At 37.9% G+C, this 14475-nt stretch overlaps 2 protein-coding genes across 2 annotated transcripts; one reads left to right on the top strand and one right to left on the bottom strand.

Annotated features, from left to right (window-relative positions):
• smndc1 (survival motor neuron domain containing 1) lies at positions 1 to 4608 on the top strand. Its single transcript, XM_055029923.1, has 6 exons — positions 1 to 148; positions 428 to 554; positions 1834 to 1976; positions 2431 to 2592; positions 3779 to 3932; positions 4011 to 4608. Exons 2-6 carry the CDS (start codon positions 435 to 437, stop codon positions 4146 to 4148), a joined length of 717 nt encoding a protein of 238 aa, XP_054885898.1. The 5' UTR covers positions 1 to 148; positions 428 to 434; the 3' UTR covers positions 4149 to 4608.
• Positions 4609 to 5125: 517 nt separating this feature from the next.
• LOC129359943 (max-interacting protein 1-like) lies at positions 5126 to 13061 on the bottom strand. The gene is made up of 6 exons (XM_055029922.1): positions 12704 to 13061; positions 10666 to 10768; positions 10441 to 10470; positions 9287 to 9401; positions 7174 to 7345; positions 5126 to 7080 (listed from the first exon to the last, which is right to left on the bottom strand). Exons 1-6 carry the CDS (start codon positions 12936 to 12938, stop codon positions 6917 to 6919), a joined length of 819 nt encoding a protein of 272 aa, XP_054885897.1. The 5' UTR covers positions 12939 to 13061; the 3' UTR covers positions 5126 to 6916.
• Between the last annotated feature and the right edge of the window lie 1414 nt (positions 13062 to 14475).

Here is a 14475-nt window from a genome sequence, read left to right as displayed (position 1 = left end):
ATGGGATTTATACTGGTTTCCGGTGTGCTATTCACAGATAGAGAGAAGAAGAGCACATTTTAAAAATTAGAACGGCTATTTACGAAAAATAATCGACTTTGAATCATACTTATTGTTCAGCTGATTAGACAAGGGTTGTAAAACAAAGGTAAGACCACACACAGCCTCTCTTTTGTTGTTTCTTCTCTGTGGCTGTTAGCTAGCGGTAGCCTCGTTACGTTAAACGTACGTCGAAGAAAAGGCCTTGCTAAGTGTGTTAGCGCTGTGCTAAGGTTTATTTTTTTAGTGGACGCATTATACATAAATTTATTCAGATTTTTATGAAGCGGGATTAGTAGTACAGTCATAAACGTGATTCATACTACATCCTCTTATCAGCTACCCGTAGAAAACTGAGTAACGTTGCATTTTGCTTTTTGGTTTTTAGCGCACAAATGTCGGAAGATTTGGTGAAACAGTTGAGCAGCTACAAAGCTCAGCTACAGCAAGTGGAAGTTGCCTTATCAACCGATCCAGATAATGAAGACCTCCGAAAACTTCAGAAGGACTTGCAGGTTTGTTTCCTCCCTTCATCCGAAAATTGTTTCCACTGTAGCATTTATAAAAAGTTTTTACTAGGACTAGAGTGGGTCGTCATGTTTGTTGATATGCGGTCTTGTCTGGCTCCTTCCATCCCAATGATAATGAACCCTTGTGTTCATTATCCTTCCATTCGTTCTACATTTTGCTTTGCATTCTACATCCGTGCTTCCCGCAATTGCGACATTTTTCATCCTTCCTTCACATTTTGCTATTTCTTCTTTACTACTATGTTTTTTGCAGATTACTTTACATAGCTTGACCCTAGTCCCGTAGGAATGTATGTCTTACGTATATAACATGAGACTGAAAACATCGGAAAACCAAGTAAATTCATCTTAAAAAGTATGCCTTTTCATTATTTTTATTAGAAAATTTCGAATAAAGTCACAAAGCATTTGTCACTTTTGGGCATTTTTTGTCTTGGTGTGTAAACCATTACTTTTTGTGTAATCCAACTTCTTTTCGTATAGGTTTAAAAGACAAATTACCTTGAATAAGATAACAGAATAATAGAAATGAGGGCTACACAAAATCTGTGAAACGTGTAATAAATAAAGTTACAGTGATTGTTAAATGAATAACTATGTTTAAGCCAATAGTGTTGATGTCTTTCTGCTTTAGATGGTACTTATTTACTGCAGTTATTTGCGATCTTGATATGTAATAAGTGTTTTTGTTGAAGTTTGTAAATGAATACAATTTTCCCCTGTAATCATCTGAGCCCCACACATGCATAGTTTTTAGGACAGGAATTTTTACAGTGCAGGAATTTCAATTGAAAAGAAACTCTGCCAAGTTCAAATATTTATAGAATCTAAAATTGGATATAGACACGAGCCAGTGTGACAATCTCATGGTATAAAGCTGCTCTCTTTCAATGAGCTGCCTGGCAGAGCAACAGGTTGGGAGATTTTTACTCTTTTCAGCCACAGAAACCTCTACTAAATCCAAGAGCATCTGTGACTTCTCATTAAAATGACTTAAACCTGTAGGTTTACACAATTAAGCAGATTCTAAACCATAACTTTTGAAATCTCTGGTTTACCTTCATACCTTTGTCTAACAAGTCTGACCAAGTCTATAGATGTGCTAAATTGTGTTAACTTGAAATATTCTGTACCCTAAAAATAACTGATGACATGGAAGCATTTGAAAGGGAGGAAGTAGGAAGTCATTATATTGCCTGACCCAATAAGAGCACCTTAGTTCCTGTAATTATTGTCTTTTTTTTTTTTTCTTGCTCTTTTGCAGGAAGTCATCGATCTGACTAAAGACCTCCTGACTTCGCAGCCCGCTGATGGGGCTTCCAGCACCAGCGGCTCAGAGTCAGTGCCAGTGAAGAAAAACTGGAAAGTGGGTGAACGATGTTTGGCAATGTGGAGCCAGGATAGCCAGTGAGTTTCGACATTCTTTTTAAATGAACAAATGACTCACCTGTGTAATGTGTGTCACCATAAAGCAGCACCTTCTTCAATGGGTTCACAAAAATATTTTTATTTGTAATTCTGTTCTGTAAATGGAAACTGATTAAGAGGAATTATAATTGTAACAGTTCAGAAACCTTAAGCAAGTGTGAAAATCCTCAAAACTGTATTTTGACATTCAGTTGCATTTTATTCTTTCATTCGCATGTAACTTGAGGAAACATTGTTGCTTCATAGAGTCTGTCTTTTTAACTGTATATAAATGTATAGTTGGGAGATATTTAAAAAAAAAATGACATTAGAGTTTGTAACATTGAAATGGAATTATTTTGTGCTTACTGAGAAATTATTGAACGTTGCCTATTAAGTAGACCTTGAGTCTTTGGCTCATACTCACCTGCTTACAGACGTGATCTTTTGACAGGGTGTATGAAGCTGAGATTGAGGAGATAGACCGAGAGAACGGCACTGCGGCCGTTACGTTCACAGAGTACGGGAATGCTGAAGTGATTCCCCTGCAAAACCTCAAAGTTGTGGAGGAAGGGAAACGATCTGAGGACGACGGAGGTTTAAAGTCAAAGTCAAGGTAATGAACAACCTCATCTTGTTTCTTGCTTTGTTCATATTTCTACACTGAAATCTGTGAAAGCCTTGCATCACTGACACTTTACATTCTGCTTCCCCAAATAAGTAAGATATGACTTTGTGTCTTTCCACCTGTAACCATAGAAGTCTTTTCTTTAGGTTACAAGATACACCAGGCTTTCCGTGAAGTGCTAGGCAGCATATTCCACAGATCAAGTGCCATCACTTAGGTGGTTTTTAAGTTTGCATTCGAGTATGGATTTATGGATGTCTAACATCATCTGATTTGTGCACATTAATTGCTGTGGGTGGAGTGTTGGGGACACAGAAGACCAGACAAATATGGAGGTGCCCACAGCATTAAGACTCCTAAGAAAGCAATAAAACCTGGAAATGGAGCCTCAAGTTGAGAGAATTACACGGCCAGTGTTGAATGTTGCACTCATCCATTCCTTTCTCTGCTACAGCAAAAAAAAAAAAAAAGATACAGTATTAAAAACTGAGATATAAGCCAAAACCAATATTCTGTCACTTGCTGTTCATGCTACCAACATTATTATGAGACTTGTCAATTGAAAGTACATCATTAGAAATGTTACATTCAAGACACATGCACCATAGCATTTTGAGTGAATTACAGTCATTTTACTGCTGATTTTTAGTCACTGATTAGTTTGGGTGCCAACATTATTATGATCTCTTAACTTCAAATGATTGAGATTTTTTTGTTTTGTTTTAATTACATATTAAAAATACCAAAGACTAAGCAAATGAATAGATGTGGGTTAAATCTTAACCCTTGTTATTTCTGCAGGAGTCACAACACGATTTTAGTTTTTGTTGTCCAATTATTATTTGGTTAATTCAAACTTTCATCAACAGATAATTTCTTCACCATATGAAGTCGTACAGAAAAACCTGATGCATCCTTTGCTACAAATGCATATGAAATAGACTTACTGCATCTTGGCAATACAATGTTTATTACTTAACTGAGAAATTGTATTAGCATCTTTTAATGTATTTCTAATGTTGAATAACAAAAAATAAAATTGTTATTTCTTGCAGCCCTTAAACATTAGTATTTTTGTTACAGCTCTACTATGTCAAGTCAATTCATAAATTATAGTTTCCGTTCTCTGGTGTGAAGTTTGCTTTTTAATTTTCTTTCTTGTGTGACTTTCTAGAAAAGAGCAAATAGCAGAACAACGAGAGTACAAGAAGAAGAAAGCTCAGAAAAAGGTACAGAGGATGAAGGAGCTGGAGCAAGAGAGGGAGGAGCAGAAATCTAAGTGGCAACAATTCAACAACAAAGCTTACTCAAAAAACAAGAAAGGACAGGTAAGATATTTTTTTACCTCTTCTTATTGTAGTTATTTGTCTTTTCTAGCTAACATGTTTATTTTTATGTTCTTATAGGTGAAGAGAAGCATATTTGCATCACCAGAAAGTGTAAATGGAAAGGTGGGAGTGGGAACATGTGGCATTGCAGATAAACCTATGACCCAGTATAATGACACATCCAAATACAATGTCAGACATCTGATGCCACAATGACCTCGCACACTCTGTACATAATAATCCACTGTATACTAGTTGTATCGGTGCTTTTTGTTGTGTTTCTACATGATTAAAGTCCCTCGTATAATGAAAGCTTTTAAAGGAACTGGTTGGACACCGGTGTTTAAAGTATTGCTGTAGTTTTCTTGTATATTACATAAACTCAACGAAAAGATTCACATGAGGGATTTTTCCACCACTGGAACAAAGTCTCCTGTTGCGTAAGAACGTATGTCATGGAAAAAACCGTGGAAACTGCTATTTGTACTTATTTTTGAGGCAAAATCTCTAAGATGTGTTGATTTGGAGTGTACATTTGATGCTGGATTGTTCAATTCTCATCAATAACAATAATATCTGATTATTAATTATGTTGAGAATTTGGAATGACAACTTGACATTTTAATTTCTGTACATATATATAAAAGCGTAAAATAAAGGTTATGTTCTCAATTTTGCTTTGTTTTGAGGTCTTTTTTTTTCCCTCATTGTAGTACAGTGACTGTTGAACCTGCAGAGGGCAGCAGAGACTTTCACACTTGTGAACAGTACAACGCAAAACATGAAGCCTTTTGGAGATGCCCAACAAAAACAAAAGCCTGAATTCAGTTGAGCAGTAAAACAGCATAATTTAAAATTGCTGGCAAAGGTACATCATAGTAACTTAGAAGATCATTAAAATAGTCGGATCTATTGGACAACTGTCAAGTCGGCAGGCTTGTCTGTGTTTATGTAGGTAATAGAAATTCTGCACTTAAAAGAAACCTTTGTTTAAATTAGTCTTAATCTTTATTTTCCGAGAAACAGAATATTGGGCTTTCATTAACTGTCTTCATCAAAATTAACAAATAAATGCTTGAAATATGTGACTAATGAAAAGATGATTTTAAATTTTTACTGACTTTTTAATTGCATCATTTGTGATGTAATGTACATAAACCCTTACTGGAAGCTTAAAAAACACAACATAAGCATGTTTTTGTAAAGGTTTAATTAAGATTCTAGGAATAGTTTCCAGGAGTTGTAACAAATTGTTAGCAGGGGACCAGCAGCATGTATTTTGCACAAAAGTCACCTTGGATGGCTTAGTAAGCATAAGAAAAACATTGTGCCTCGACATAATTGACATTTTCTTTAAATAGTGCATTTCATTTATTTTTTTGCAGTTTCCCCAAACACGCTGGGTCGGGGACCGATCTCCAACGACAAGGCGTCGGACAATCCCCACGTTAAGACACAAATTGGTGGTGATTTACTTAGGACTTTGTTCAGAAGAACGCAGATAAATGTTTATATTGAAATATCTATTTTTGGTTTCAATTGATGAAACAAATCAGCTGTGCAGTTTTGTATTAAATATATTCTGAATTTCAGTGGAAAGTCTTCAAATGTCAAGAAATTCAACTTATCCCTTCTCGGCTACAGTACAAAAAAAAAAAAAGATACAGTATTAAACACTGAAGTATAAACCAAAACCGATATTCTGTCACTTGCTGTTCATGCTACCAACATCATTATTAATATCAGACTTGTCAATTCAAAATACATTACAATATTAGAAAGGCTACATTCAAGACACATGCACCATAGCGTTTCAAGTCAATTACAATCATTTTACTGCTGATTATTAGTCGCTGATTCTACTACCAAAAGCAAGTGTATATCCTCATATTTGGAATTGGATGGATGGGGGAAAAAAAAAATATCAAACCCAGCCAACATTACTCACATGATCAAACTAGACATTATTGCTTGAGCTTTGTGCTTGGGCAAGTGCTAGGTTAGCTTATTACCGACTAAAATTGAATTTGCACACAGTGTGAAAGCATTGAACTAAACACTGAGCAATGGGTTAAACTCAGCACAGCAAATGCTTCTCGTGGGGGTTCCTACTAAGTCAGTTTGGCAGACATTTAGAAACAGTGATGAAAGGTTTGCCATTCAAGCACAACTAAAGTACAATTAAATATATCAAAAATAAATAGAATCATGCAAAATATATTAGGAGTAACAGGTGGACGACACGCCGCCTGTCTTGATTGGACTGTCTTGTTGAAGAAGAGGGATGCCACATGAAATCAAGGATTGATTTGTGGATCCTAAAGCATGAGTAACAGACTTGTGGACCTTATTTTAGAACGCAAGCTGGATTTTAGCCCTTGCCGGCTTGTACGTTAACAAGAAGTGCTGTCTGGACGTGTTATCCTGTGGAGAAAAAAAGGGCTTTTTTTTTTTTTCGTTTTTACAAGGCATGTGGCGCAGATGTTTCCAATGGTGAGCTCCTCACTGATTGTGTGTGTGTGTGTGTGTGTGTGTGTGTGTGTGTGTGTGTGTGTGAGTGAAAATGGGATTTGCTGGTTGTTGTTTTTTTTTAGTTTTATTTAAAGATCAGCTTGTTTAAAGCAGAGTTCTTCCTTCAGTGTTTGACACTGGTTAAATAACAGGTCCTCCTCAAGATCGACTTATAAAACGAGTATAGTTCACTTGAACTTACAAAAGGTAAAGGGAACGATGTTTTGATAACGGTTGTACATTATCAAAGTTGTATTATTGTTATAATGTGATAGAGAGAAGGCTGCTGCTTTTCTGAAGGGGAGTGTACTGAACTTAAGGCTGGTTCTGGGGGAGAGTTATATTTGATTTTCTTATGTGTGGAGGCTGGTTTGTTTGTAGAAGATCGAGGGAGAACGGAGCTCTAGGCTGGTACTTTGAAGGGAGAAAGCCATAAAAATATTGCAGCTTCAGTGTAGGTATAGGCTGGTTGTTTAAGCGTTGAAGGCAAGTTTCAGACTGCAGGTGGAGTAACCCTCGTCACTGGCTAAGCTCTGCCGGCTGCTGTGGTCGTCCAGGTCGCTTGCACCACTGGTGCTAACACTGTCCATTTCTCCATGGGAGAACTCAGTGCTTTCCACGTCCACTTCAATTTCCTCTGCATCCAGAAAAAAAAAAATCACAATCAATAAGTAATCAACCATTGGAAAAAAGAAAGAAAGGAAGAAAAGGGTTTTATTGCGACACTGACCTCTGTCAGACTCTGAGCGGTCCGAGTCCATGCGGGAGCCAAGGCTGTCTGTGCGGACCCTCTCTCTTTCTCCATGAGGCTGCAGCAGAGCCAGCTGCCTCTGTAGGTGCCGCTGCTCCCTTTCTAAGGTCTCCAGTTGGTGCTGACTCCTTCGGTCTACCTCTTCAAGTTTCTTCAGAGAAAAAAAAAAAAAAGGAACGTTCATTTCTAATTCAAGAGCTCTTGTAGTTGAAGAAATGTAAAGAAAGTGCTTGTAATTTGTGTACATCACTTCTGGATCAGTTGTTCAATTGAACTGTCTTGTAATGGCTTATGGTGACTTAAACAAAATTTCATGACATACCTGGTTTTTTTTATTCATTGACAAATTAATAAATGTATATATAATTTTTTACATTTTAGATATTTATATATTTTTTTTGTAAAAACCTTTGAGAGGCACATTTGATTTATGTTTCAACCAATATGCTCTATTTTGTGTTTGTCTGTAACACACTAGACCCATGTTGAAGTTTAGAAATTCAACATGACAAAATGTGGAAGTGATCAAGCTGTTTTCTATTCACAGGGAAAAAAGAAAACAGCAGAGACCAATATTACTGTTTAAATAAAGGCTCATTTAAAGTTAAAGACGTGTCAAACATCTAAAGCTAATAGAGAGCGTTCCATGTTATTGCCTTCTTTGAAGCAAGAAGAGCTTTTATCACTGCTCTCTGCAAAACAGCTGTTGATTTTGGTTCGCTTTGTTTTTATGCCCGGAGGCTTTATGGCCCTGTGCCTGCTGCACCTGCTCCACCCTTTAAATACTCAACCTCACGTTCTAAAAATAAAACTACACTAAGTTTTAGAAAGCCTCAGTTTCTGGAATTTAATTGTACAAATTCAAAGTCAACGGCAAACCTCGCAGCTTTCTCACTTATTGCACGTCTAGGTGAGAAACTTTTGTCAGCTGTTGCCAGGATAGTTTTTAACCTCTACTCCACTTCAAAAATGATTTGACTTATTTATGCTGTGTTAAATGGCGGATTCTTTTAAGCTTAATTTTTTTTATTTTTTTTATTTAACTCCTCTGTCTTGTGTTGCCTAGACACTGTGGTCTGCTAAGATAACCTGTGTTAATACCAGAGGTCAATGCTACAAAAATCAAATTAGTTAGATTGGAAATGTTTCACGCGATGGCGTCAAAATAAGTTGCATTAAAAGTCACCCAGTTAGTAAATAGACTCAATCTGTGTGTCAGAAAATATGAGTGGACAGACTGCATCATGAAAATCAAGTTAGGGTCAGTAAGAAAGCTGTAGAAAAGTTTAAAGCAATATAAATTACAAAACAATATCCCAAGCTTTAAACATGTCAAGGACCATCCATTGTTTGAATGTGGTACAGCTACAAACATACCATGGATTTTGAGGACAATCAAGATGTTTTTTGGCAAATATTAAAAAGGTTCTTTTAGGTCAGAAGCTGTTTTCAAACTATGCCTTTCCCAATGATGCTATTTTCCTCAGGTTTCCTCCTCTCTTCCATTTTGTTTCATCCTGAACACTGACATTAGCTGAGGTAAAGGAGACTCATAGTGCTTTAGATATGATCTGTGTTCTCTCTCTTTGTTTTATGCCAGATTGTCATCAGGGTTTTTTTTATTTTTATTTTTTATTTTATTTATTTAGATTGTTAATGGGTTTTGGCTTTTTAAGCCTGTTAGGCTTCATGTTTACTCCATGTAAAGTCTGGCAGTAATCAGGCCTGGGCGTGGCATGTGAAATACAACTCAGCTGCCTAAAAACGTGGTTAGCCACAGCCAACGCATTACATTGCATGTATTACAATACATCATTAAACTTTGAGGGGCATTTATATGTTCACAAGGGCGTTAGTTAGTTTGATTTACAAAATGCTTTACTCCAGCTGTATTTGTCTGACATTACAATGAGTTTCATAACCTGAAACGACATGTTTTCACTGTTTTTCCCTAAACCTATATAACCCAGCTGCTACTTTGTGGTGAAACCTGACTGAAAACAAAGCTGCCTTCATGAGAAGTATTTCTAAAAGCCAAAAAAAGGGGAAGCCTTCAGCAGTCCCCTCTCCCACAGCGCTCACACAACCACACCTTGATGTGTGCTTTGGCCTTGTTGAGCAGTCCCAGTGTGGTGTGCCGGCTGCAGTCTGGTCCCAGAGGGATGAGTGACTTCAACCTCTCCAAACACAGGCGGAGATGTGCTCGCCTGTGGGAGGAGACATCGTTCAGGTAATTTCTCTGCAGGGACTGAACATGAGTACATTACATTCCCCACACTGAACACAAACCGTTAAAAAAAAAAAAAAAACGGCTTTGAAAAATTGCTATTTTATAACGTCATTAATCGTGTTTCAAATGTAGGGATAAATGTGGGTCGAGATCTCAAAGTTGCTGAAGTCATCTGTTATTCTGCCACCCAGAGACTCCTCTGCAGTCTGAGTGAGTACAATAACTGGCAAAAGGACTCTCAGTATGCCTGTATATAATGGAGTAAAATGTAGGTCAAATTATGATGTCATATCTGCATTGGCCTCCATTTTGTAAATTAAGAGTAATCTCTTCTGAATCTTCCTTTAGGGTGTCTCCCTTATATACAAGCCATATGCATGTGTTACACGTCTTACACGTGCATATGGCTAATGATTTGAATTTAGAATAAAAGGTTGATTGGCGTTCCTTGGCTCCCCGTTTAAAGCAGAAAGCACGTCACGGGGAAACAAAAGCAAACGGCAGTCAGCTTTCGCAGCTGGAAATCTTTCAGGAAGGAACCCTGTTGTCTGGAAACGGACGCTTCCCATTTGCTGACTGGGGAAATGAGTGCATGTCCTCGAGGAACAGTGTTGCTACTCTGTGGCCATGCTCTATTTTGCCTTGCAAAAATCTACGCCAATATCCAGAACGGAAATGACAAAAGCTGTTTGTTATAAAAGCTCCCTTAAGGTGCTGTGATGATAAGTTAATTTTCAGTCCTGCAGCACCTTATTTTAAAATTATATGGCTGATGTATTTAGCATTTACCCAAGATATCCAAATGTGGCTAAAGGAAGGGAAGTTGTGGGCTTGTGTACCAAGAGCTCCATTATGAAACTTGCAGATAAAAAAGTCTATTATTATTTTTGATGTATCCCTCATTTTTCTCCAGTTTCATACTCACTATCATGCACAAGTGTTAAGATTTGGAACTGCTTGTAGTGGCATTGTCTCTAAAGTTAAAAGAAGCATTGAAAGGACCTTGCTTCACTCACCTATTCTTTTCCAGCTCATTGTGTGCTGATCTGTTGAAAGCATTAAAACATTTACTGTCAATTATTTAATTGATAGAGAAACCAGATCCACAGCAGCATAGCATACTGTGTGCAAACACCAAACCCAACATACTGAAGTTGATTGCCGTAAGTCAGTCATTAACAAAGATAATATGACATAATGAGTATTGGGGATCTTGCAACAAGACAATAGTATTGACTTACCTGTTGTGCATGTTGTCCACTTTCCTGTTCTTGAATTTGCGATGTTTTTGTTGATGTGCAATCTGTGCTTCAGGGTATGCTGAAGCATAACCATGCTCACATTCTGATAAGTGGAAAAAAATGGAGAAAGAGAATTAATATTTTTATTTAATTGAATCTGTCACAACTACAAAGAAGGCTGAATTTACTTGATAAAAGTGACCAAATATGATCTGAAGTTTGGATACCGAGTTGTAAAACGGTCCATGCAATAAATAAATAAAGAAAAAAGAAAAACTAAAATCTTGAAATGCTCTGTTGCCAGAACTGACCAAGGATTTTATGAGTCTAAGCTAAATTTCAGTAACTTCCAACTACAACTGCTAAGCATTGCCCTAGACATTTCTTTCACAGGTCAACCAAATATGTATGTTTATTGATGATAAATCTAATGTTGCAAATATAATTACAGCTATAAGAAAATTACCAAGCAACATAATGCATAATTTATGTTTAAAGTTCTGAAATATGACAGATGTTATGTTGTTTTAATAAAATTTCTGCACTGTCTCACAGTCAAGCGGAGAGTGAAAGTTATCAAACAAAAAGCCTCCTTTCCATGGTTGACGGTCAGCTATATCTGCAAACGTCTCTTCTTAACAATTCAGTGTGGGAGACCTTCAAGCAGCTACATAGAGCTGCTATATTGGTTGCATTTTGATAATGATAATCGTATTGGTTCTTCGCATGAGTCTGTTAGAAGACCTGCTCTCAGCTACGAACAGGAAACTGAAGCGACAGTTTGCACAGCCTCACTCAAGATCAAGATTTGGCATAAACATAAAAAAATAATGGCTCCATCCTGACTTGTATCTAGATTTCAGGCTGGTGTTGACAGCAGCTATGCTTTCTTGGTGCTCTTGACCCTTCGATTTCAAGCGAACATCATTTAAACATCACAGACGTCCTTTAGACGTCTTTACAACAGGAGAATACATCATTTAACAAATGTCATACAATCTTTTTTTTTTTACAAATATAATTATCTCATCACCAAATCTCAAACCAGCAGGGCACATTTTGGAGGTGGTGGCTGAAATGCTATCATGTCACTATGGACCAAAATATGATGAAAAAAAATTGAAACAACACCAGCAAAGGTGTACCTAATAAAGTGGCCGTTGAGGGTATATGTATCAATTTACAAAAGGTCAGAATAAATGGGAAAAGCTCTTCATGTTTTGTCTTTCATTCTACTCCCCTTTAACAGTAGAATCTGTGTTGGTTTAGCATCCTGTTTCCTACAGTTCCCATGAACCACTATTCTCGGTAACGTTAGGCGTCAGAAATAAAAACCTGCCTCCGATTGGTTGGCTGCCGTGGACAAGGCGATGGGGACGTGGCTTCCGACCAATAGAAACTTCGCAATTTGTTCCATGTGTGGACCATGTGAACAACACATACAAGGAAGCAGCAGCTTTCGGAGAAGCAGGGCAGCAGGGCTGATCATTTGGAAAGACGAGAGGAAATAAAATCCAAATCACAGTCTGGGTTACGATGGAAGGCCAGTGAACGTGACGTGTTCCCAGTGAATGTGTAAAACTTAAAGGACAAAAACCCTGGAACAGATTCTGTTAAATGAAAAATAAACGCCCAGCGTAGAATTGGGAAGCCGCAAATAGGCTATAATAATGTGGACTCAAGTGCACATAAGGATGGCTTATTAAAATCGTGCACGCAATTTAAAAAAACAGATCTAATCTAGTAGTGGCAAAATCATCTCAGAACAGCAGCGAGAGGCGGCTGCAAGACACTGCTTCCGATGAGCCGATTGTTCCCCCAGTTCTCTACTTCAATGCATTTCCCAACTCATCTGCAAATGAGCGCCGTTTTCAGCGTGTGGGTCTCGAAAGAGCTCAGGTTTAACAGGAAAGCAGCAGGTGAAACGTCGCAGCCGCCGCTCGGGCCGGCAGTGCATCTGTCCGCTGCGCGTCTTTTGTCGCCCTCGCTCTCTATTGTTGTCTGCGCGGCGCATTAAATGTCCCGTTTGTTTACTTACTTCCGTTGCTCTTCTCGGCGCTTTCGATGTAGCTGGCCGCCTCCAGCAGCACTTGCACGTTCCGCATGAAAGTCCCGATCTGGTCCATTGCGGAACATTCGGAGTAGAAAGCGTCGCTGAGAGCGCAGCCGGACATCTCTCCGAATCTCCCCCGCTGCTCCTTGGACGCGTCAGGCTCCGACAGGACCTCTTCGCTTCTCAGCTCGCTGCTATGCTGTCGAATGTACTTTACCATTTTACCCCCTTTTATTTCCCCCTCCTTTCACTGAAGGCTTTTTTTTATTATTATTGCTATTGTGGGGAAGAGCTTGCGCAGAAATGTGCTCCCCTTGTCCCGTGTGCGTGCGTGAGCGTGTGTGTGCTCAGAGCGGATAACTGAAATGAACCAGGCTGGATGGAATTGCAGTCCTTAGCCTTAGCCACTTGCCCTACTTGGTGGATAATCCCTCCCACTAACGCATGCACATTGCATTCATTGTCAACTGTTCCATAATAAATCCTCATTATCAATACTGCAGGAGAACGACAAAATGCAACTATAAAAAGACTGCTTCAGCTTGCAGAAAAGCCACTTTACTACATCAAAAAAAAATCATTTTTTAAAATTATTTTATTTATTTATTTTTTGTGCACACTGATTTCTAAGTAATTTAGTGCCACAGTATGAGTTCAACTTGAATGTCATCTGCAGCCATGACAGTCAATATTCAAATACCTTGTGGGGAAAAAATCCATAGCCATTTATCTGACATTAATCCAGACAAAACCTTTGCTATTTTTGGTCTGTTTGTTTCTAGTAGATAAACACTAGAATGATAAACAAAACGTTTTCTGTCTTCAAACTCCTGAAACAATGTTCTTGTTTGTTGTTGTTGCTGTTCTAATTTCCTTAAACTGCATAATTTGGCTTAACTATTATTGCTGTCCTTCTGCAAGCTTCTCTCTATAGTTTGCTTGAGTTTTGACAGAACCGGTGTAACTGAGTGACGTTTACAGGCACACACAACTTTATCGCCTCTATCCACAAATTCTCCATAAGTGGTCAGGGTTTTGTGATAGCCATTTCAAAAATATTGAGTACTTTTGTGATATATTCAGTCATTTTTTTGTTTGGAAGACCAATTTGTGCCTAAGCAACAACTTCCTGAAGAAAGTTCAAACAAATATATTTCCAAAGGTTCAAAAGTTTCTTTTTGACCTTTACCTATGCAAAGGCAAAAAAGAAAGCAAACATTTTGTTGACTTTGCTGTGCACGTTTGTGAAGAGCAGTCTCCGACATCCATCAAAAGCAAAGTGCCTGTAACCACATCTGGCGTTAGTGAACACTGTGATTGCTTCGTCCAGCTGAGAACTGCAGGATCACTTGATTTCAGCTAGGACAGGTTTGCAAGTGCATCAGTTACTCACAATTTATACACAGTTACAAAAAAAAAAACAACATTCTATTTCTAGAGATATTTTAGCAAAAGTCATTTATAAGCATAAGCCGTGGCATAAACAGAATTGAAAAGAAATCTGTTTTTGCCACAAGCTTTCTAGAACTGTTTATAAGTAAATAAAGAAGTATTAGTCTTTTTCTTTAGGACTTGCTAAACATAGAACCAACCTCCAATACTGGGGTTCTCTTTGTGTCTTGGAGTTGGATTTTCCAAATTTCTAGTCAGAATAAAACAAGAAGGGTCCCTTAAAGTTGGAGTTCTGACTGGTGGAGTTGGAGTTCCAGGAACACCACTGACATTGAATCCAATATGGCTACTGTGGAAGATGTGGT

This window comes from Poeciliopsis prolifica, unplaced genomic scaffold, assembly GCF_027474105.1.
Source record: "Poeciliopsis prolifica strain line A6 unplaced genomic scaffold, Auburn_PproV2 SCAFFOLD005, whole genome shotgun sequence".
NCBI lineage: Eukaryota > Metazoa > Chordata > Actinopteri > Cyprinodontiformes > Poeciliidae > Poeciliopsis > Poeciliopsis prolifica.
Note: the sequence above shows the minus strand (reverse complement) of the source record. Positions and strands in the feature narration are given on the sequence as shown.